We start from the raw sequence: 24,273 nt of genomic DNA, 5'->3' as shown, positions 1-24,273 counted from the left end.
TGGGACTTGTGGATTTTAGACATGTAATGCAAGCAAGGCTTACATCTTGTACCTCTACCATCTCCATGAGAAGGACATAGCCTGACCAGCCTGCTAGTACAAGAAGAATGAGAGACACATGGCACAGAGTCTTCTAAATGGCCTGTAGACCTATAACTTGAAGTAGAACCAACCAGCTGAGCCCAGCCTAGATCAGCTGACCCTCAGGTCAAGCCCAGCTGAGACAGCAGACGCCCCAGCCAAACTGTGTAAGTATGAGCACCTTATAAAGATTAAAGGAGAAATATGTTTAAAACACTTAGCACAGTGACTGGCACAAATAGAGCCCAAGATAAATATTAATCAAATTTTGAAATAAGGTATTAAAATCTTTTACAAACTTATGCATAAAAAGTACAGTAGTTCTCAAACATGACTGTCCAGCAGAATCTGTTGAGCTTGCCAACGTTGAGCTTCCTCCCTCGAAAATTCACACACACACACCCCCCCCCAACAAACACCCCACATGTATTGTTTAGGTAGAGACTGACACCATGACAACCGTATTTTCCTAAATACCTTAGAAAAGGAGTTGGAAAACTTAAATATACCTTAGCACAAAACTTGGAGAGGCTCATGATAAATGATATACATAATTCCTTAAATTAAGTAGAGTTTTGTAACATAAAAGAATTCCTCTTCCCCTGTGGAATTACTACTGATGAAATACTTTCTCAGGGACTCAAAGACTCATCAGTGCTTCTTTTTTTTTAATATTTTTTCTGAATTTTATTTTTTTATACAGCAGGTTCTTATTAGTTATCTATCTTATACATATTAGTGTATATATGTCAATCCCAATCTCCCAATTCATCCCACCACCCCCACGTCCACATCAGTTCTTCTTAATCTTATAAATATTATTTTAACTAAGGCATGAAAGAAATATGCGCATGTTACACGTCAGAGATAGTCACCGTCATGGAGTTTACCACTAACGGGAGTTTAGATAACAAACTAATTATGCAGTATAATTTTAAGTAGTGATAAGCACAATTCATTGTTTTCCTCAAACTACGCCCTTATTTTCTAACTCTTCAGACATGTTTCTACCCCAGGTGTAAGCCCTCAAATCTCAGCATTCTCAGAGGGCCTCTCGTTGCTAGGATCCACGGGCCCATTCATCTCCTTTTCCCTACCTCTTTTCGGTCGTCTTAACCCTTCTAGCCTCCATCACTTTCCAACAAGTAACACTTAAAACGGAGGTGGACACCAGGGACCCGCCTCCCCAAGCTCTCCGCACCCGGATCCCACCCTCCCACCGCCAGCCACGCCTCTTACAGTCCGGGAAGCTTCTCCGGACGACATAGTGGGATTCACCGGAAGCGCTCGTCCGGAAGTGCAGAGTTCCCGCGTCAGCCGGTTTCCTTCCGCGAGACTCCAACGAGGTGGGGAGGGGGGAGTGCGAAGGGGCCTGCAGTGCATTCTGGGCAAGTCTCGGCGCTCTCGTCTTTGTTTCCGGCTCAAGAGCAGCGTTTGGTTTCCCAAAAGCTCCTCCAAGGGGCCGCGGTTCCTGGGTTCCCGGCTCCCCACAGAGGCGCACATACTTCCTCCTTCGGTTTTCGGCTGGCGCTGGGGTCCTGCCGACGCCGCCAGCATGTCTGGGGTGCGCGCTGTGCGGATCAGCATTGAGTCTGCCTGCGAGAAGCAGGTCCAGGAGGTGGGCCTGGATGGCACTGAGACGTACCTGCAGCCGCTGTCCATGTCACAGAATCTGGCGCGTCTGGCCCAGCGGATCGACTTCAGCCAGGGTTCGGGCTCCGAGGAGGAGGAGGCGGCGGGGGCAGATGGCGACGCGCAGGACTGGGCGGGCGCCGGGTCCAGCGCGGACCAGGACGACGAGGAAGGTAAGGCCCGTGTCTGTTGCTCGAGTCTGCTGGGCGGGTCTGGGGGTCCCGGTACCCGCCCAGGTAATGTCACTCTGCCTCTCCTGCGCCAGGTGAGATGCTGTGCGTGGAAGTACTTCGAACGTAGGTACGCGAAACATTAATTGTGCTCTTCGTCACCTGGACAATTTAGGGCACTGCTTGACTCTTAATACTCCTTATTCTTCTGCAGGTTTCCTTGAGTGGGAGCACTTGAGGGACACTGTCACTGGTGAAGTGTTTACGTTTTTAATAGAGCGTCTGTAATGTGGCACACCCTGGTTAAGAGCCCTGTAGTTCACATCTCGGCTGTGACACGTATTAGCTGTGTGACCTTGGACTAGTTACTTTGTTTCGCTGTGCAAGGTGGATGATTATAGTAACACCTACTGAAAGGAAATTTGTATTGACTTGAGTATGTGATAAGATCTAAGAGGTAGGCAGAGGCCAAATCATGCAGAGCCAGTAGGCCAGGATAAGCACTTGGTTTTTATTAGAACGACAGCTGAAAGTTTGAAGGATTTTAAGTAGACAGATGATTTTGTTTACAAAAGATCACTCTGGATGCTATATAGTAAATGGATTATAAGGAAAATAAAACTAGTTAGGAGGGAATTATAGAAAAAGTGTGGTTTTTGTATTCTTATTGTCAAGAATAAAAAAACATTAACAGTTCTTGATTTAGTTATGTGAAGAAACCCTGTGTAAATGGGAATTTAAAGATGGCATTTCAAGCCAGTCGTGTTAGGACAATTAGGGATCCGTTTGGGAATAAAAGGTAAATACTACCTCAGACCTCACACAGAAATATTTCCACAAGGATTGACATGCAAGTGAAGAGAATAAAACAAAATATTGGAAAGAAGTTATAATCATATAACTTCGGGATTAGGAGAGATCTTCTTAAGCAAGATAGGAAACACAGATGTTATAAAGGAAAAGATAGGTATAATAATAGGTATATTAATTACATAAAAATTTAAAATAATAATGGAAAAATATGCCATAAATAAAGTAAAAAGATAAATGACAGACTGGGAAAAGCACATGCAATGCATATGACACACAAGTGGTTGATACCCTTATGTTCAAAGAGTCCCTTGAAACTGAAAAGAAAAAGACAATTCATTGGAAAAATAGGCCAAAGATATAAACAGTTTGCTCACAGAGGAAAGACTTCAGATCTCACTAGTAGGGAGAAGCAAATGAAAATATCATTAAGATACTATTTCATGCATAAGATCAGTAGCAATTTAAAAAGATTGTTAATATCTCGTGTTGGAAATGTGAATTTTTAGAGCCTTTTTGGGTAACAGTTCGGCAGTTCAGTATGTATCAAAATCTTTAAATGTTCATCTCTTTTGTTTGTTTGCTTGTTTTTGTTTGTTTTTGACCACGCCTCGCGGCTTGTGGGATCTCAGTTCCCTGACCAGTGATTGAACCCGGGCCACGGTAGTGAAAGCCGAAATCCGAACCATTAGGCCACCAGGGAACTGCCAGTGTGTATCTCTTTTGAACCACTAATATCATGGCTAATGATTTAACCTACAGAAAAAGTTGACGTATACACAGATGTGTGTTCAAGATGTTTACCACTGCTAGCGTTGTTGAAACCGATCTCCATGTCCATTAAACAGAAATGAGTAGACTTACTGTACATCTGTGTTCCAGAATATCATACAGTGTTGAAAGAATGAAGTAGATCTGGAACTGTCTCTAGGACATATTAACTTGGTGGGGTGGCGGGGAGAAGCAAGCAATAGAAAACTGGGAGTACATGTATGTAAATGCATAGAAGAACATTTGGACGGGTGTGCCCCAACTGTTAATGGTGACTGCCTGTCAGGAGGGGAGAGAATTAAGGGTGGGGAATAAAGGGAAACCTTCACTTTTTACTCTATAACTCTGTTGTTTGAACTCTGTACAATGAGCCTGTATTCATGAAATTTAATTTTTAAAAGTGATTAAGAGGTTGGAAGATGTGTTAATAGTGTTTACTATCTGAATGCTGCCATTATAGGTCATTTTTATTTTTGTACTTTTCTGTGTATTGGAAATTCTCCACAATTACTTGTTCAGGTTTTGAAAGCTGGAAGAAAAAAAGGTTATTAAGAAGGCTTGCATAAATTTTAAAAGTTGTTTGAAAGCCTATCATGTTGTAATGTTAGAGTTAACTTAGGAAATTAGATATCATACTTGTTTTGACATTGTAGGAATACTAACTTAAACGTTAACCAAGATTCAAGAAAGGGTGGAGAGAATGGGATAAAAGTGGGAACAATTTAAAATAGAATTCATTATTTCTTCTTTTAGTACTTTTAAACCTCTAAATGAGCTTTCTATAACTAATACCTGTGTATTTCTTTTTTTTTCTTTCTCTTTTTAGGGTTGGTGAAATTTCAACCTTCCCTTTGGCCTTGGGATTCAGTGAGGAACAATTTGAGAGGTGCCCTGACAGAGATGTGTGTTCTCTATGATGTTCTCAGTATTGTTAGGGATAAAAAATTTATGACTCTTGATCCCGTCTCTCAGGATGCACTTCCTCCAAAACAGGTATTTGTGGGATTTGATTGAATAATGGTGCCGTTTTCTTAAGTCCCAGGACCATCTTTTAGGCTGTGTGCCCATTGTTTCCTTTTCCTTAATGCAAAATTAAGTCCAGATGAAGATTTGAAGATTAACTCTCTTGAGTTCTCCAAAAACTCAAAATTCGGTTCTGTAATATGATCAAAATATTGTGACATTTTTATGAAACTTTATTATTTTGACTCTTATGCAGCAGCCAGAAAACTTTTATTAAACTTGGCTTTTTGGAAGTATGTCTACATGAATTGGTAGTGATTGTGGATATTTATATATGTGTATATAATACATAGATTTTGATTTCTCATCAGTTTTCCAGTTATGGACTTTGAAGTATACTGAGTGCTTCGAAAGGGTGTACCTGTGGGTGTGGGGGAGAGTGGCATACATAGGAGAGGAATGGCAGTACAGAGAGTGGAACCTAACCTAGGCTGGGCCAGGCTGATGCAGTGTTAAGTTCTGATTTATAGTCCACGGTGGTGATTTGGTTTAACACAAATCTTTATTTGAGTTGACCAAAGAAATAGGTTACGGTTATTTTTTAAAAAAAAACAACATTATTATATGTGCTTTTCGCCCTTCTCCGTGCTTTTCTTTAATTTTTAAATTTTCCCTTGAGTAGGTACTTTATTGTTGAGAAAAGTGTATCATTTTAAAATCATTTAAAAAATAATACAGAGCTACACTTTTGGATTGTTTTTGATAGAATCCTCAGACGTTGCAGTTGATATCTAAAAAGAAGTCACTTGCCGGAGCAGCACAGATCCTACTGAAGGGGGCAGAAAGACTGACTAAATCAGTCACTGAAAACCAAGAAAATAAGCTACAAAGAGACTTCAACTCTGAGCTTTTGAGACTCAGGCAACACTGGAAACTTAGAAAAGTTGGAGATAAAATTCTTGGAGATCTGAGCTACAGAAGTGCAGGTATAGATTATTGTTTAAAATATAGTTCTTCAAAAACTATAAATGATAGGTTGTAATGTTACCTTTTTGGGTGGGAAGGGGGTGCCGCACCGCATGGCTTGCGGGATCTTAGTTCCCGGATCAGGGACTGAACCTGAGCCCTTGGCAGTGAAAGTGCCGAGTCCTAACCACTGGACTGCCAGGGGACTCCCACATATTCTTCTGTAATAATATTATTTCTCAGTTACATGTTGCATTTTGAAGTTTTAATTTCTGTGCCCATAAGCCTGAAAAAGCTAAAATTACCCTTATCACAACCTATGTAAATATATGTATAAATAGTTTATATTCAATTTGAAAACATTTTAGATACATTGAATTGAAAGTTCAGAGATAGGATTTATGTGCTCATACACCCTGAACCATAACTGACATTTTAGTCAGAAATAAGGAGGTAGGGTTAGCGTCCTCAATCACAGGCTTACCAGTAACCCTCAAAAACTGGGCATAAATGGAGAAAAGAAACTTCTCTATTCTTCCTTATTCTGTTTTTCTCCCTAAAGTCTGCTAAGCTGTTTTCATATCCTGGGTGAAGAGAAACAGTGGTGAAAACACTTCGCCTTCCTTTTTCCATTCAGCCAAGGTTGCAACACTAACTTAAGGAATATACTTTGTTGAAGTATATCAGAGTTTAATATCCTGAATTCACATCTTTTGGTGTAAATTCTTTGTTGTTGAGCTATGATATGTAATAGCAGGTTTTTCGAGGTAATTATGGTACTGTCTTTAAGCTGCTGAAGTATATTCAGAGGATACAGTAAAAGTTCATGAGTCACAGCTCAATGGGGTAAAAACTTTGAATGTCAAGGGATAAAAAAGCAAGGAGCCCTGGCTGTGATCACTGGGGTAACAATAGTAGAGTGATATTTTAAAAGGATTCATTTGTCAGAGCAAGCCATCATTATCCCAAAATTAAAGGAAGGTAAATTGAGGTAGTTAATTACTGGAGGACCTACATGCCTTAGTGTTGATGTGAATTGGGAAATTTTGAATTCTGAAGGTAAAGTTCTATCACAAAGATGAATTTGAGATGACAAAGACATTTTTACATTTTAATAGGTAGTCGGTAGAAGCAGTGCTTTCTGGCTCTGGACATTGTAAACTCTTCCCAACAAATAATTATGTGCAAGAACTTCACCTAATTCTCTCTGTGGGATAGTCACCTGTGTTATAAAAGGATTTGATTACATTCTGTTTTTAATTGCGAGAAAATCTTGAACATCTTCCCTTGTTATAAAACAGCAGTTACATTTATCTACCCACTCCTCCGGTAATTCAGCAGCCCAAAACAACTATCCCAAACTTATGCACTACATAAAAAGACATCACATGAAAGTCTAGGAATTGGTTGAAAAAAGGGTGGTATATACACTCTCCTTTTGTCCTTCTCTTACTGAATTCAGAACCCTTTAATTGCAACCTTATTACGGAGACTGAGCTCCAGAAGTTTTTAATCTCCAAAGTTTAAATTTATGGAAGTATTTTCTAGAATTATATTCATTTTGTCAAAACTCCATTTGAATAAAACAGTTTGGATGGCCTGTAGAGTTCATATTATTATGATACCATTAGACTAAGGCATGTTATTTTTTTAAGGTAAATAACTCTTTTCTCCTGCTTCCTTTTGTTTACCACACCTTTCCCTTCCCCCAAAACACACGTTTTTCATAGGAACTTAATTTATGCTTCAGTGATGTGTATGTGAAATATTATTATACACTTAATAATTTGTGTTAAATTAACATGTTAGCTGGTTTTGATTTTCCTATTTTTAATACGCCTTTAGGATCTCTGTTTCCCCATCATGGTACATTTGAAGTAATAAAGAATACAGATATTGATCTAGACAAGAAAATACCTGAAGATTACTGTCCCCTTGATGTCCAGATTCCTAGTGATTTAGAGGGCTCTGCATATATCAAGGTATTTGTCAAAGTATTTTTCAAGTAATTTCTTATTAATAGCCCAGAAGCTAATTTGCTAAATTTTTTCGTGTTATTATTGTCACATAGGTTTCAATTCAAAAGCAGGCTCCAGACATAGGTGATCTTGGCACAGTTAACCTCTTCAAACGACCTTTGCCTAAATCCAAACCAGGTATAGTTATGTTCTGTCCTCTAACTTCTGGTCTTATCTAAGCTTATATTTACAAATGAACTGAAGATAAACATAGATAGGAAAAATAGGTACTTAGGAATAAGAGCAATTGGAAATGTAAGTATTTATAATTTGTTAATTAACCATTAGTGAATAGCTGTACAATCTGTTTTTAAAGATTGAACTTATTTACCAGTTTTCTCTGTGTAAAAGAAGTAAAATGTTTTACATGCCATAATGCACTGTTTTCTAAACTTTTGTCATATGTATCCAGATCATCATTTAAGCTAGTTAATACCTAATATTATTAGGTAATTAATATATACGTATGTCCCCTGTCTTTCAGGTTCCCCACATTGGCAGACGAAATTAGAAGCAGCACAAAATGTTCTCTTATGTAAAGAAATTTTTGCACAGCTCTCTCGGGAAGCTGTTCAAATTAAATCACAGATCCCTCACATTGTGGTGAAAAACCAGATTATCTCTCAGCCCTTTCCAAGTAAGTGCAGCCTACCCTTTTGAGATTTATAATTAGGACTTTGTGGTTTGGGGAACAGGACAAAGCGGGTAGCTATTTGGGTGTGCTGAAGGAACAGTAAGAGCAAAGAGGTAGTGTGCGGTCCGTAATAACAGCCAACGAAGTACGCAACACAGTCTACACTGCTGACTCTGGTCTGTGTCCTCAGTAGTGTCACTCCTGGGCTTTAAACAATATATGTTAAAGTTTGCCCTAGCAAGGCTGTTATTCAGTAACAATTGCTTTGAAGTGTCTATGCCAGCACCATTTGTGGAAGATTTCTCAGGGATCCTGTCTTATTGTCTAAATGAGATGTCAATTAGAAAATGCTTAGTTTTTTTTATTTTTTAATTTTAATTATTTATTTTTAAAATATCTAATTAATTTATTTTTTTATTTGGTTGGTTGCACTGGGTCTTAGTTGCGGCTGGCGGGCTCCTTAGTTGCGGTTTGCCAGCTCCTTATTTGTGGCATGCGAACTCTTAGTTGCAGAATGCGTGTGGGATCTAGTTCCCTGACCAGGGATCGAACCCAGGCCCCTGGCATTGGGAGCGTGGAGTCTTTGCCACCAGGGAAGTCCCTATTTTTTATTTTTTTTATTGAGGTATAGTTAATGTATAATATTATATAAGTTTCAGGTGTACAACATAGTGATTCACAATTTTTAAAGGTTATATTCCATTGATAGTTATTATAAAATATTGGCTGTATTCCCTGTGTTGTACAATGTACCCTTGTAACTTATTATTTTATACATAGTGGTTTGTACCTCTTAATCCCCTGTCCCTACATTGCCCCTCCTGCCTCCTTCTCCCCACTAGTAACCACTAGGTTCTCTATATCTGTGTGTCTGTTTACTTTTCGTTATATTCACTAGTTTGTTTTATTTTTTAGATTCCATATATAAGTGATATACAGTATTTGTCTTTCTGTGACTAATTTCACTTAACATAATACTCTCAAAGTCCACCCATGTTGCAGAGGACAAAATTTCATTCTTTTTTTTTATGCCTGAGTAGTATTCCATTGTATATATATACACCACATTTTCTTTATCCATTCATCTGTTGATGGACACTTACTTTGCTTCCATATCTCGACAATGGTAAATAATGCTGCTGTGAACATTGGGGTGCATGTATGTTTTCCAATTAGTGTTTCTGTTTAGAAAATGCATAATTAAATATCCATAATATGCCTAAATTTGTGGAGATTGAATTTAAAATATTATTCAAAAGCAGTTAGGCTTACCTAGAGATCAATTTGTAATTAGCTGCACTCGTTTTTTACATAAATTCTGAGCATCTTCTTAGATCTTGACCAGATGTTAACTCTGTGTTTTGTTTCGTTTTTAATTTAAAATCTGGAAGAAATAAATTAACATATAGTTTCTGTTCACCTGTCTTTAGCCACAGCTCAAGGTCAGCAGCCACACTGTAGGTGAACAGAATTTGAATTGTTAAAATATATGGTAGTTTATTATATTCATGAGTAGTCATTTTGGTGTAAAAATGTTGATCACGAAAGCCTCCTCTTAAAGTTCAGAATGTATCTTTTGAGAATGGGCTGTGATTATACTTTATGAAAACAGTTTGTGCCTGTCCATATTATAGGTTATTTATATCTGTCCTACTTATTTTTATAAATAGGCTTGCAGTTATCTATTTCTTTGTGCCATTCTTCAAATGATAAGAAATCCCAAAAATCTGCTACTGAGAAGCAAAGTCCAGAGGACCATCTTTATGTCCTAGAGCATAATTTGCATCTACTGATTAGAGAGGTAATGAAGTAAATGTTTTTCCTTGCATTGTGGTAAGAGTATCCACAGCAGTGAATGTACACACACTCCCCTCTGCTGAGTCCTCATTATTCATATAGCGAAGACATTCACTAGCTGTGCTGTGAAAGATCCTTGCTATGGGCTCAGGGAATACAGAGATAATCAGAATACAGTCTCTATCCCCAAGCATAGCTTCTAGTGGCAGAAATACACCACAAGTTTTATAGAGAGGTGTAGGAAATGCATGCTAGAGGGTATTCTGATTGGGTAATCAGGGAAAATATCTTGCCAGAGCCCGTGAAAAGGATTACTTGAGTTATTTCAGGATGTATTCTACTTACACGTCATCTAGAACTATGTTTCCAGAGTGCTGGTTCACAGTTTAGGCTAATTTCAAAAGACTCCCCTGAAAATCTTTTAATAGAAGTACATATTCCAGCCTTCTCTGCCTCACCCCAAAATCTGGTTCAGTCATTTGTGGTGGTGCAAGAATCAGTATTTTTTTATGTTCCTCAGATGGTTCTGTTGTAGCCAGGTTTGGGAACCTCTAATCTAGGGTATGGTGGAATAATTATCTATTGATTTTATGTTTTCTGTCAATGGGACTTATTAAAGAATATTTGTTTTTCTACTTTAAAACTTTTAAAATAAAAACAGCAGCTTGAGAGGGACCCTTCTCTTTACAAATTCACATTAAATGTGGCCTAGTAGATGTTAACATTTATCTGTGTGCCAAGACTGCCTTTATATGTGGTTCAGATCCATTGCTTTCATGATTCCAAAATGTGAGCCATGTTTTGATCGAATATTGTGTAGTTAATATGTGGGTATTGGCTGTTTAAAACGGCTGTTCTTGTTACAGTTTCATAAACAGACCTTGAGTTCCATCATGATGCCGCATCCAGCAAGTGCACCTTTCGGCCACAAGAGAATGAGACTTTCGGGTCCTCAAGCTTTTGATAAAAATGAAATTAATTCAATACAGTCAAGTGAAGGGCTCCTGGAAAAAATAATTAAACAAGCAAAGCATATATTTCTGAGGAGTAGGTAAGGACAGAGTTACTATTATTCTTTGAAACTGCAGTCCTTTTTCCTTTGTTAGTTATCTTTATTAGTTACATTATTTTTGGCATGCTTTAATTTTTTTTCCGGGGAGATGGAGGTGGCTATGGTAGAAGAGTTTATGGTCGTAGATGGGTCTGTCAAGTTTGGGGAAGACTTAGCGCCATTGCCCATGTAACTTAATATATTGCTTCTGACGCTGGCACTAATGTTTCCAAAGACAACTGACTAGGAACCTGCCGTGGGACACCAAACTGTCTTCAGTAACCCGTCCATGGGATGCTCTTCCTGAACGGATTTAAACCTTTTTTGAAGCTTTCCCTATTTTTTGGTTGTCACACATTTTAGGACTTTGGAAGGCACTTTCCTATATGTTGACTTATTTAATCCTTAGCTCTGGGGCAGATCATGTTAACCCATTTCTGCTGATGAGAAGATTGGGGTTTAGAGAAGTTGTGCAACATGCCGAAGGTTACACAGCTGAAAGGTTAGCAAAATCAGGATTTATGCCCACGTTTATGTAACCCCAAAGCTCATTTTCTTTCCTCCATACACATCATTTACAAAAAAAACTTGCATGATTGGACCTAAATGAATGTATCACTTCCAAATGCTAAAGGGTGCTCTTCTATTTTATTATTGGCACTTAGTGAAGAGTTCTGTTTTTACTTCATTCATGATTGCGCCTTGGTGGTACTCAACAGGCGTGGGCACACTGTTTTTGTGAATGGCATTTTATTGTTGATTTTTGGTTTTTTCCTGGTAATACAGTCATGGTTTTATTAGCATATTAGTCTTTGGTCTCAGAATGGAAACTTTTAGTAAAATGAATTAGGAAGACGTGTTAGAGACAACAGCATGATACAGTGAAAGGAGTAAGGAGTTTAGGGCAAAAGATGCGTTTAAGCCAGGGCTCAATGACTTGCTAAGTAACTTTGGGCAAGTTAGTTAATATCTGTGGCCCTCTATTTCTCTGTCAACTGGGGGTATAGGAGTCTGGTCTTAGGATCAAATTGAATAATGTATACAGAAGTTCCTTATAAGCAGTAAGAATATTATATGTTAGATTATTGTTGTTACTTTCCATTTGTACATTTCAAGTATAAAAGCTATTAATTTGAGTATATTGTTAATCTTGCAAATTTCTGATTAACCATAAAGTTAAATATTCCCTGAAATAAATGAAGGGCATGGAAAAAGTTATCTTTAGAACACTTATAAATTTCTGAATAGTAGTTATAATCTTGGAAGCAGCAAAGTTTTAAAAATATTCCCTTTTCTCCCCTTAGATATAGAAATAATATTCCAGATGTATCAACCCATCTGTATAATTCCATACAATTAACATGTTCATATATTTTTACATACATTTGAGCCTTGAGCAACGCGGGGGTTAGGGGTGCCACCCTCTCTGTACAGTTAGAAGTCCAAGTATAACTTGCAGTCGGCCACCAAATAGGCAATTCCTCCTTTTCCCAGGTTTTGCATTCGTGGATTCAGCCAACCAAAGATTGTGCATTATTGTAGTAATTATTTAGTGAAAAAAATTCTCTTATAAGTGGACAGGTGCATTTCAAACCCATTGTTCATGGGTCAACAGTATATGTGTCAGGGCATGTGTATATTTTTATTTTTTAATAAATCTGGTATCATAAAGTTTTATACCCTGCCTTCAGAGATATTTTAATAGCTATGTAATAGCCCATTGTGTGACTAATTCATGATTTCTTTTAACAATTCTCAATTGCTAGATACTTTTTTATTCCCAGTTTGTTGATAGATATAATACTGAGATCAAAACTCTCACATACGTATTTATCTGCTGTAAAAATTTTTGAAGCGCTGCCAGGGAAACAAATCACAGAAAAAGAAGGTAAAGTTAAAAATGGATTGAAAGAAACCAGTACTAGAGCAGAAGCAGGATAAAAGAACAAAGCCCAAGCCTGTTGGTGTAAAAACCCCTTGTCCTCAGTGGCTATTCTCATTTCTTGCATTTCCTCCTGGCTTTTCCTTCTCTTTCCAGTCAAGTGCTAGAATCAAATTTTAGAAACTGAGGATCTCAGTAATTTGGTTAACTTACATAATTTATGCTTTGGTTCTAGGCAGTGGCTTTTCATTAGTGTGTATAAAATATAAAGGAAAGATTATTGGCTCTTGAGTTAGACTTCCAGGTTTTGTGCCCCAAACAGTTACAAACTTTGGGCAAGTTACTAAACATTGCTAAACTGCTTTTGTTCCTTCTGAAAAATGGAGGTAATAATAGTAGTGTCTACTATTGTTAGTAAGGTTAAAATAATTCATGAAAGCACGTGTTATAGTAGTTGGTATATAATTATCACTGATGGCTCTTATTTTTCATGTATACTTACCATATTTATCTTTTATCACTTGATGGGTCTTATTTTTCATTTATGCTTACCATATTTATCTTTCTTGGAGTATAGGTTTTAATTGTGCAATAAGTCTCTCTAGGTTCTCTTGAAAATGATTATAATTCCATGACAGTAATGGAATTATAATTACAGGTGCGAGTATGTCCCAAGTCACTTGTTACCAGGGATCAAGTACTGATATTTATGAGTAATTTATATTCTTTACAGAGCTGAGGTTAGTACCCTGGAAGTATCCTTCTCACTTGTGTTCTGGTAAGATTTTCTGAGTGGCAGAAAACAAATGGAGTTAAAAGGAAATCAACGTGGCATGAGACTGTGCCGTGATGTGAAACTGAGAACCAGCACGTCAGAGCTACATCTGACCTTTCTTTAAAATCTTTGCTTTTCAAATGATGGCATTTTCAAAAAGTAGTCATCTGGTTTTCAAATAACCGTAAAACTGATAAGTGATTTATCATCTTATTATTTTATGTGGTAACTTTATAAAATTTTTAACTTATTTTCTTTAAAAGAACTGCTGCAACCATTGACAGCTTAGCAAGTCGCATTGAAGATCCTCAGATACAGGCTCATTGGTCAAATATTAATGATGTTTATGAATCTAGTGTGAAAGTCTTAATCACATCACAAGGCTATGAACAAATATGCAAGTGAGTATCAAAAAGAAGTTGTTTAATATGTTAAGTTGCTTTTTATGTATTGATGTTTGCTGAGTGATTATATCAAGATTTTGGTTTTTATTTGCTAGGGTGGCATAACATTCCAGTAAATTATGTCAGCTGTAGAGTGTTTTTAAGAATGAAAGGTAAGGACTTCCCTAGCAGTCCAGTGGTTAAGAGTCCGTGCTTCCATTGCAGGGGGCATTGATTCTATCCCTGGTTGGGGAACTAAGATCCCAATGCCGCGTGGTGCGGCCAAAATATACAGAAAAAAAACAAACAAACCAAAAAAAACAGAGGTAAGAATGTCTAAAATAGTCTCTATTAGGTAAATGTCACATATTTGAGCTGTGGTAAAGAAGGAACCCCAGCACTGAGCGGAAAGCTGCCACGCTTCCTCAGACTCCAATCCGCTTCAGTTCTTGCCTAGAGGCTGTGGCCAGTCTGGGGTATTTGAGGTGAGGAGGGCTGTTTATATTAGAGCCTGTCCTTTCCATAGTGTGCCTAAAACAACCCCTGTGTCTAATCCAGTTCATGATATGCCCTTAATGACTTTTGTCCCCAGCATTCCTGGAGGGGCAGTCTACTTGATTTATATTCATAAATCACAAGTTAATATACAGATAGTAGATTGGTGGTTGCATTGGTGAGGAGTTGGTGAAGGTGGTCAAAAGGTACAAAATTCCAGTTATAAGGTAAATAAATTCTGGGGAAGTAATGTACAGCATGGAACCTATAGTTAATAATACTCTATTGTATATTTGAAAGTTGATAAAAGAGTAATCTTAAAAGTTCTAATCACAAGAAAAAGAAAATGGGTAACTATGTGAGGTGATGGATGCTAAAAAAACTTTTGGTGGTGATCATTTTGCCATATATACAAATATCAAACCATTATGTTGTACACCTTAAACAGATACAATGACATTGTCAATTATATCGCAGTAAAACTGTGGGCAGTGGGGAGGAACACGTTAATATAGTTAGCTGGTGGCCATGAAAGACATTTTGGGCTTCCACTTTAGCCTCTTTGAAAATTAACAACTAGAAAGATGGAGCTGAGTCCCCTCCTCCAGGTCAGTCTGAGAGAGTGAGTATGTTTATCAGGGTCTGTATGTTTTATTTTTCAAGCTTTAGTTGCTTTATTTCAGGCAGACGTAACTAGCCACAGTGGTCTCTCAGTGAGCAAAACACAACTGGAAACGAAATCACCACCCTCAGGAGTAGGGGAATATAATAATATATAATATAATAATAACACTATATTTTAATAGGGATGTTTTAATTCACTGTTTTTTAAAAATGAAAAATAGTAGACGAACATGATTTAAAGATGAAATATAGAAGGTAAAAGAGTATACAATGCAAAGGAAATCAGTCTTGAAACTTCTCGGAAAAGGTTGGTGGAGTGGATCATGGCTTTCTTCCCCCTCTACCTAAAGAAATAATGAAATAATTGGGGTGGCTCGGGGGTGTGGTGGGAGAGGAAGTGTTGAATATATGAAACAAAGTTAGTGTACGTTTTTAACTGTTAAGGCTAGGTGACGGGGTCATAGGCTTTCATTATACTATACTTTACTTTTGTGTGTGCCTAAAATTTTCCATAATAAAAACTTAGAGAGTGAGCACAAAGGAGAGGAAAAGAAAAAATTGATCAGCATTGAATTATTTACATCTAGAGCTAAGACCAAACAACTGTGGGAATATGGTTATAGAATCCAGTGTAAATGTTCTAAACTTCTCTGAAGAAAGGTTTGTGATAATGTAGCCTTGACAGAATCAGGACAGGAGAGGAAGTAGAAGGAAGTGTAGAATGCCCTTTTCCCCATCTTCTATAGCTGGTGGGGTCATCTTATGCTATTTAAAATGGAAAGTAATTCTCTTTCTTAGAACTCCCCAACTTTCTATTGTTGAATATTTTAGTTGGACGCCAGCAAAATAATTTATCCTATAGATACGCTTACATGTGTACACACCCCTCCAAGTGTAACTGCTGTGTCAGAAGATAAGGACATTTAAAATTTTGATTAATGTTACCAATTTGCTTTTCAAAGTGGTTACAAATTCCTCTTCCCTCACACCTTTGTTTAAAAAAGGAGAATTTAAAAATTTCGTTAGATTTATAAGTCTTTTCCTTTAAGCCTTCTGAATTTTGTGTTTTTTCTTGGAAAGAAATATGTAAACTTCATCAAAATTACAATTTTATATAGATAGTTGCCAAAATGCTTTATTCTTAAATATTTGCTGTAAAACAAAGTTAGGAAAAAAGAGGTACTATCAGATGTGGAAAGATATAATGCTATTTTTTTCCACATTTGTTCATCTAGATTATTTGATTTGGAGAGTTGTGTTTCATGTACATGTCATATGCTAAAAATTTATAAATTAGTTTGGAGGAGTTTTGTGATCTGCGTATATATTCATTGGCTATTTTATGAGTTTCTTTGTTTGACCTAAGCCTAGTTAATAGAGCGTACATATTTTGACTTGTTTGCTGATTATTTCAGGAGGGTGAAGTTAACAAACCCTATTCCTTTCTGTATGAGAATTTGACCTTTGGTTAACTCTCGCTCTAGTCTCCTAGTAACTTGATAAGGAAAGATGCCATGTTTGTCACTAGGCAACACTGCTTATGGCAAAAATGATCCCAAATTGGTAAAATGGTTCTGGACTGGGAGAAATTATAAATCCCTGATGGGGACGGCTTTGGATTTCCCGGGATGGCGTGACTTCTAACAGTGGGCAGTGTCTCTGGTGGGCACCCTGGAAACCATGCCTGTGGAGCTGTTAAGGGTGCGTGGCTCCTGTGAGGAACCAGGTTGTTAAGTCAGGGCATGTCCCACATATTCTCAATGCGGATCTCATTTCATTGCAGCAAAGGTGTATTGCTGCAGTGTTGACAGCTGAAAGGCCTGCCGCGGAAGAGGAGCAAGTGCTGTTGGCCTGCTGGCAAGCCGCGCTTCCCCCACTGTATCCTTCTGAGTAGACTGCTGCTCAGTGGCCTACAGTAGTTCAGAGAGAGTCTGATGGTTTCTGCTGAACCTAAGAAAACTCTCCCCCGTGGGTGTTGGTGTAGGTTATCAAAACTGTCTGTTACATTCTTTTTCTTTGATGTTAAGGTTTTTGGCGTTGTATAAGGTAATTTTCAACGTTTCTGATTTTTAGTATATGTGTCTATAAAGGTCCATTCAGCTGCAATTGAATATTGGAGTTGAGCAGATCCGAGTCGTACACAGAGATGGAAGAGTAATTACTCTGTCTCATCAGGAGCAGGAGCTGCAGGATTTCCTTCTGTCTCAGGTAACAGTTGCACACTACAGGTCCACTCATAATTATTGAAAGAACAAAGTGGGTAAGAAGTAAAATTATTTTTAAAAAGCCATTTTTCCCTGCCACCTAATTTGTAGTGCACATTTTACAACCTACGGGCTAATTGAAAGTGTTGACAAACTCTCCTAGATTTGTTTCTACTCTTAGTTTGTATTTAAGATGCAGGACCAGTTCTGAGACTATCAGACTTTTTTCATTTCTCACGTTAGCCAAGATATACAACCCCTCCAGGACCACACGAAAGTTTAGAATTACTAACCCAAGAAAACCAGAGAAAGGGAGATCAGATACAAAGCTATAGTGTCCATTCTCCATTATGATAAATGGAATGCCTTCCTCTTGAGCCCTAAGAAAGAGTTCCTCTTATTAAGGGACAGTATGGAGAGTGCTGTTACAAACCTTCTTTGTGACACTGGACAAATTTCTGGACCTTTCTTTCTTCGTCTGTAAAGTAAGAACAGTATTTTTCCTACATTCTTCATGGAGCTGTGATGACCCATTGAAATATGAGTTATGGGAGAAAGGGTAGGTTTTGAAATGCTAATGAATCTTTCACATAAAACACGTATTTATGTTTCACATAAAATGTTTTGAAAATACTGACACTCTCCATCCTAGAAGCAATAATCTTTTATACTGACTTGCTTATGTGGTACCAAGGAAATAAAATGCATTCGTGAGGTACGGCAGCTCTTGGTTGATTGCACCTAAAATGGCTTTGGTCGGCTTACGCATACACGCAGAAACATATTGAAAGCCTGTTGGATAGCTTCCAGAATTGATGAGAAGTCTAGAGAATAAGACTTGCGAATGGATCAGAGTCAAAGGAAGCTCGATAGAACCACAGCCAGGGCAATGCCACTACTGTTGCCGTCCCAGCACTACTGCCTTCATCGCTGGGACAGAATGCACTCTGAATTGCCCCGTGGTATCAGTCGGGTCTTAACCGGAAATAAGTGGCACATTCAGGATAATTTCAGGAGTGTCGGTTTACTAAGGACCTAGTTGTAAAAGCTGGTAGTGTAACCATATGGATCAGCCTCCCAGGACAGAGTAGGGTGGAGAGTGGACTTGAGGGGGTTAATGGAAGATATTCAGCTACACACCCTGCTACTACTTAGATGTTGCTTCATAATCAGTGATCCAGGTGGGAGGTTCCACTTGGCCAAGTTCAGGCTGTATGCCTGTCTTCCAGCTGCCAGTGGACAGGAAAGCGAGTATCAGGCTGTTTTAGCTTCTGCGGTAGAAGGTGGGGTGCTGTTCGCTTCCCTCAGTGGTCACACAGAGGAGGATTCCTCAAACATAAGATAGGGTTCCTGTGCTAGGCACTGAAAACCCCAACAGAAGTTTATTTTATAGTCACGACGTCAAGTCACTGCAAAGTAAATACCCGTGCTGATTGTCAGTGAAGTTTCCTTTTTCATTCACAGATGTCACAGCACCAGGTGCATGCAGTTCAGCAGCTAGCCAAGGTTATGGGCTGGCAGGTCCTGAGCTTCAGTAATCACGTGGGACTTGGGCCCATAGAGAGCATTGGCAATGCCTCTGCCATAACAGTGGCCTCCCCGAATGGTGACTATGCTATTTCAGGTACTTTCTGCTTCTCTGAATGTGAAGAGACCTTTGGGAGTTTGGCCTTAACATTTAGCTTTAATAGGTACTATACTTAATAGTAATTTATCTCTGCAGTAGGTGAGTTCATGCAGTAATTATACTGAGCATTTATCTCATCATAGCTGTTATTCAGAGCAACAGGTTATTCCTTCTCTTTCTAGTAGTTATAAAAAATGTCTTGCTTGGCAACACATTTTCCTAAGAGATTATCTGAAAAATGCCATCAGCATTGTTGCTCCTGCAGTTCAAAACTTTTAATGGATAAATGCATTTTAAAAATACACTGCTGGGGAGTTCCCTGGCAGTCCAGTGGTTAGGACTCGGTGCTTTCACTGCCGTGGACCCAGGTTCAATCCGTGGTCAGGGAACTAAGATCCCACAAGCCACGTGGCCAAAAATAGATAGATAGATAGATAGATAAAATGCGTATACTGCTGCAAATATGCAAGAATAATATTTGATCCTAAAGATGCTCAAGGGATGGAACAGAGAGGTGTTTTATGAAGCACCTACTATGAGTGGGGCACTTTGATAGGCATGTATACATACTGTCTAGTTGAAAATTATATATGGTTTTAGTGGGATCTTTTCTAATACCTGCTCTAAATATTTGAAAGAGTGGATAATTAGAAATTCTTCCGCACAGGATCAGAGCTTGTGAATCTGCAGACTTGATCATTGCTAGGCCCTTAATTGATAATTTCTTTTCTTCTTTCCTGGGTTATAAAGCCTCATTAAAACCTAAAGTTCATATTTGGAATAATCTTTCCTCCATCCTTTCCAGTTCTGATTTTGAACATTTGAGTTTATCACATAGTAGGTATATATTAACCAAGTCATTGAATGATTGGGTTGTCAAGTATTTTAGAAAAAAATAATATGTTCTGAAAATGTATAGGACATTTGACTTTCCTAAACCAACATTCATCTTGCCACATTTTTATAGTACAAATGGTAATTCATGAATATTTATACCAGCCTAGTATCTATAAATTAGTAAATTTTATTTTAGCATATTGAACCTGAAAAGCACTTTTAAATGAGCACTTTCAAGTTGATAGACAAACAAGGTTTTTATACTCATGGAAAATGAAGTTGTGTGATCTTTGTTGTCTCTAGCTTGGAAAATGAGCATATTGAATTTTTGGTTTTGTTCCACAGTTCGTAATGGCCCTGAAAGTGGCAGCAAGATTATGGTTCAGTTTCCCCGTAACCAGTGTAAAGACCTTCCAAAAAGTGATGTTTTACAAGATAGCAAATGGAATCATCTTCGTGGACCCTTCAAAGAAGTTCAGTGGAATAAAATGGAAGGCCGGAACTTTGTTTACAAAATGGAGCTGCTTATGTCTGCACTTAGCCCTTGTCTACTATGATTTTCTTCCAGGCCAGTTTCCAGATATTTTTTTCCAGAGAAGTTTCCAGAAACTTTGAGAAATGTTTCAGATCAACTATAAGCACAAGGAAGAGGAATCTTCCAAAGGAGTATTGTTTTCAAAAAGTCATAATTAGCAAATGTTTACCTAGCATTTTGAAAACTTTCACTTTATAAGTGACAACTGCTTTGAAATGCAAAAGTTTGTGTACAGTTATAGGGTATACAAGTATGGAGAGATGTAAATACTTTTTTTTTTAATGCAGTTAACTTGAACTGTTACTAACTTATGGATTTGAATTTGCTTTTTAAAATATTCCTTTGATGTTGACATCAAATAAAGCATATGGTTAAAAATTCCAGACACTCTGAACTCAACCTCAGTGAATTGTCTTTAATTGACTTGTCTCATTCCACTGTTTGTTATTGCTTAAGAATATTTAAACACTCTTAAGACTCAGCTTTCATACAGAAATTCCCTCCAGTTGAGAGAAGCAGATCCTTTCCCTGAAGTGCAACAAAGTACTCTCCAGCCAAAGGAGCCTGTTCTCCACTCCATACCAGAGCTATTAAAGCGAGCTCTTGTTATTAGTGGATAAAGTACCTCTTCCTCTGATTGTCTTTGTTATGCATGCCTGGGTCTACTACTTTGAGAAATTCCTTGGAGAGTTCCAGCTGAAGGCCTGGAAGGCAGACTGTATCTTTAGTGTTTCCTCAGGTCCCTCCTTGGTCTGTTTTCCCACTTGAAAGACCTCATTTGCCTTGCCACACTAGGCACCTGCTCCTGCCTGGCCCTGCCTCTGGCAGTCCCCAGCTTCAGCCAGCAGCCCTGGATTGCTTCTTCCAACTAAAGATTTGTCCTGTCTTATTCCATTAGCTCTCTGCATTTTCCCAGGGAAAATACAAAGGGAGTAATGGAATACATTTTGCAAAGAATAAATAACATGAACTTCTTGGAAATAGTGCCCCAGTCCTAAAATATGTCTGAGGAACTTCACTTAATAATGTTCCCAGTGAATTTGAGGTTCTTGCTTTGTCGAGAAAGAATTTGGAGACAAAGTGATTGATAGGTAAGAAGCGGATTTATTTAGATAGAAATACACTCAGATAGAAATAACACTGTACTCAGGTACGGTGGTTAAGAATCCGCCTGCCAATGCAGGGGACATGGGTTCGAGCCCTGGTCCGGGAAGATCCCACATGCCGCGGAGCAGCTAAGCCCGTGCGCCACAACTACTGAGCCTGTGCTCTAGAGCCTAGGAGCCACAACTACTGAAGCCCGCACACCTAGAGCCCGTGCTCCGCAACAAGAGAAGCCACTGCAATGAAAAGCCCACACAACACAATGAAGAGTAGCCCCCGCTCGCCACAACTAGAGAAAGCCCACGCACAACAATGAAGACCCAACAGAGCAATAATTAATTAATTAATTAATTTAAAAAAAAAAGAAATACACTCAGACATATGGACCATCTCAGAAGGTGAGACAGTGCCCTGAAATATGTCATGGTTAATTTTTATGGGCTGGGTAATTTCATAGGCTAATGAGTGGGAGGATTATTCCAGTTTTTGGTGGGGAGGGGTGGAGATTTCCAGGAAGTGGGCCACCACCCAGTTTTTTTTTGTTGTTGTTGTTTTTTGTTTTTTCCACCCAGTTTTTGACCTTTTATGCTTAGCCTGAGAACTGTAAGGGTGCTGGTGGGTGTGTCATTTAGCATGCTAATATAGTACAGTGAGTGTATAATGAGTCTCAAGGTCCACTGGAAGTCGAATCTTCTGCCATCTTGGATCTAGCGAGTTCTAACCAGTTTTTGTCATGTCCTATGGCCATGTCATTCTTTTAAAGGTTGTGCCGTGCCCCCTTCACTCCTGTTTCATTACCTCCTCAGAGATTTTACTCCCATATTCTTATGGGAAGCAGAGGGGTGACGGTCTGTCTTCTACAACTGCTTCAAGGCTGAGTAGGGGCGTCGACCCTGCCTGTCAGGGAGTAAAAATCTCTGGATGCCTGATCTAGGGGCCACAAGGGCAGGACAGCTCCTTGTTTTAAGTCCGTACCGGCTGGAAGCCGTCATCTTGATGTGGAACTGTTGTAACTGTTTCCTTAGCCTTCCTATGAATCTTCTTGACGATGAAGCACTTTTTGTAACAGTGTCAGAGTACAAAAATATCTATAAATGACAAAAGACTTAAAAGGCCTGATTAAACCTCTGATTACATGTAATTTAACATACGAAATAATCCTAGTTAAATACTTCTCTTTGAGATACCTCAGGGGCCCTCTAAAATATCCCCAAATTAGCTGGAAATCAAAAGAACTTAAATTAAAATTTGGTATTTGGGAAGTTTGTCAAAAAGATTTAAAACACTTGGTCAAATAAGATCATAGGTCACTGTGAGACAATAGTTACTTAGCCAAAGTGACAATAAAACATTTCAAACACAAATACAGATCATTTAAAAGATAAAGAACTTAAAACCTGTTAGCAAAGACAGTTGAACATTTTAAGAAAACTTGTCCTTTTAAGAGAGAGAAAGGCCAAATTCAAGTGTTGCACCAGCTTACTTTTACAATTCATTTACTCAATTAAATTTATTCTAAACTCAGTCAATCCTGACCATGCACAAAACCCTTTTCTCAGGGTCCACTTTCCACAAACCTTTTATCACCTTCTTCTATATCCATCGCTTTATTTTTTTCCATCCAGAAACAACCAGAAGGCAGACTTTCTTTTCCCTTAATTAAATGCAATTCCATTCCTCACACTTTCTTTACTGAAAACACACAACCTACTTTCCTTAAATGTTTTTTTCACATCGAGTTACTTATTGACAAATCCATAACAGAATAAGGTCTTATTTGACCTCTAGTAAACCTGGGTACAACAGAAGTACTATACTTAACATTGATGACTCTATAAAGACGTCTATATTAATCAGACCAACCAGCTTAAGCCACCTTTAATACCAGATATCGGCCTAGTATTGAATATTTCCCAGATGACTTGAGCCTGAAATTCATTCCGGCCAGTTTTATATTTCTGAGTATTTATATAAGCTATAAGGACTTAATTTCCTTTAAGCCAATTAAATAGAGCTCTTTTATGAATTAATTTTGGCGATAGCATACATCTGCAACACACATAGATACATACGAACACACAAACACAGAGACCTCATAGTTCCCATTTCAAAATTTCAGCCCCGAGTCAGGTACAGTAATATAAAACCCATCATTCACAAGGGGTTGGATTCAAATTGGGCTTCTGGCAGATGGAACAAATCCAGGTCACCTGTCTAGATGGCTAAACCCTTTTTACTAATGTTTACAGAAAAGACACTTAGGATTTCTATTTATCCTTGACAAGTCAAGATCTAAATTACCCTCTTTCAAAATTTGCATTTTAAAAAGGTGGCAGAGATAAGGATTCCTGAGAAGACCAGGTAGGATTGGAGTATTACAGGGAGATTGGCATGGCACCAAAAGCCCATAATTAATGAATTTTGAGATTAGGGGTTGGAGGCCTCTTTGAGCCTCTGGTTTTATGGGGTATTGGCGCCCGGAAGGGAAGTTATTAGTTTCCTGTAAGGTGATTTTTATAAGAGTGACAAACTTTGTTTTCCCTGGGATTCCCTGATCCCAGACCTGTGGATCTGTAAGTTTTTCAATTTCTGGGGGGAATATTTTGGGTTGGACTGTCCATGTCTTGTATAATACATAGTCCAGCCAAAAACACTCCTTGGCTTTGGTCTTCAGGGAGAGTAAGAGTTGCCCCCAAGACTGAGAAAAATCCCTTCCCAATAATGGGCTGGGGCATTCAGGCATGACAAGGAGCTTGTGAGTTTTAAGACTCTTTCCCCAGGTGCAAGTTAGAGGGGTGGTGGAATGTTTTAATTTTGGCTTTCCTTCAACCCCAACAGTAGAGCAGGTTTCAGGGGCAAGGGGCCCAGCAAGAGAAGTCAGGACAGAATAAGTGGCTCCTGTGTCCACTAGAAA

General features: G+C 38.4%; 1 protein-coding gene across 2 annotated transcripts; it reads left to right on the top strand.

Annotated features, from left to right (window-relative positions):
• Window positions 1–1,441: 1,441 nt before the first annotated feature.
• MED17 (mediator complex subunit 17) lies at window positions 1,442–20,614 on the top strand. 2 transcript variants are annotated; one of them, XM_068555411.1, is made up of 12 exons: window positions 1,443–1,886; window positions 4,291–4,457; window positions 5,194–5,413; window positions 7,239–7,375; window positions 7,465–7,549; window positions 7,896–8,048; window positions 9,716–9,846; window positions 10,709–10,893; window positions 13,814–13,951; window positions 17,143–17,260; window positions 18,721–18,880; window positions 20,066–20,611. In XM_068555411.1, the coding sequence occupies exons 1-12, from the start codon at window positions 1,637–1,639 to the stop codon at window positions 20,275–20,277; spliced, it is 1,956 nt and encodes a 651-aa protein (XP_068411512.1). In that variant the 5' UTR covers window positions 1,443–1,636; the 3' UTR covers window positions 20,278–20,611. The 2 variants fall into 2 exon arrangements, with proteins under 2 accessions (XP_068411513.1, XP_068411512.1); XM_068555412.1 differs by lacking the exon at window positions 18,721–18,880 and having other exon boundaries at window positions 1,442–1,886; window positions 20,066–20,614.
• The last annotated feature ends 3,659 nt before the right edge of the window (window positions 20,615–24,273 follow it).

This window comes from Eschrichtius robustus, chromosome 11, assembly GCF_028021215.1.
Source record: "Eschrichtius robustus isolate mEscRob2 chromosome 11, mEscRob2.pri, whole genome shotgun sequence".
Lineage (NCBI taxonomy): Eukaryota > Metazoa > Chordata > Mammalia > Artiodactyla > Eschrichtiidae > Eschrichtius > Eschrichtius robustus.
Note: the sequence above shows the minus strand (reverse complement) of the source record. Positions and strands in the feature narration are given on the sequence as shown.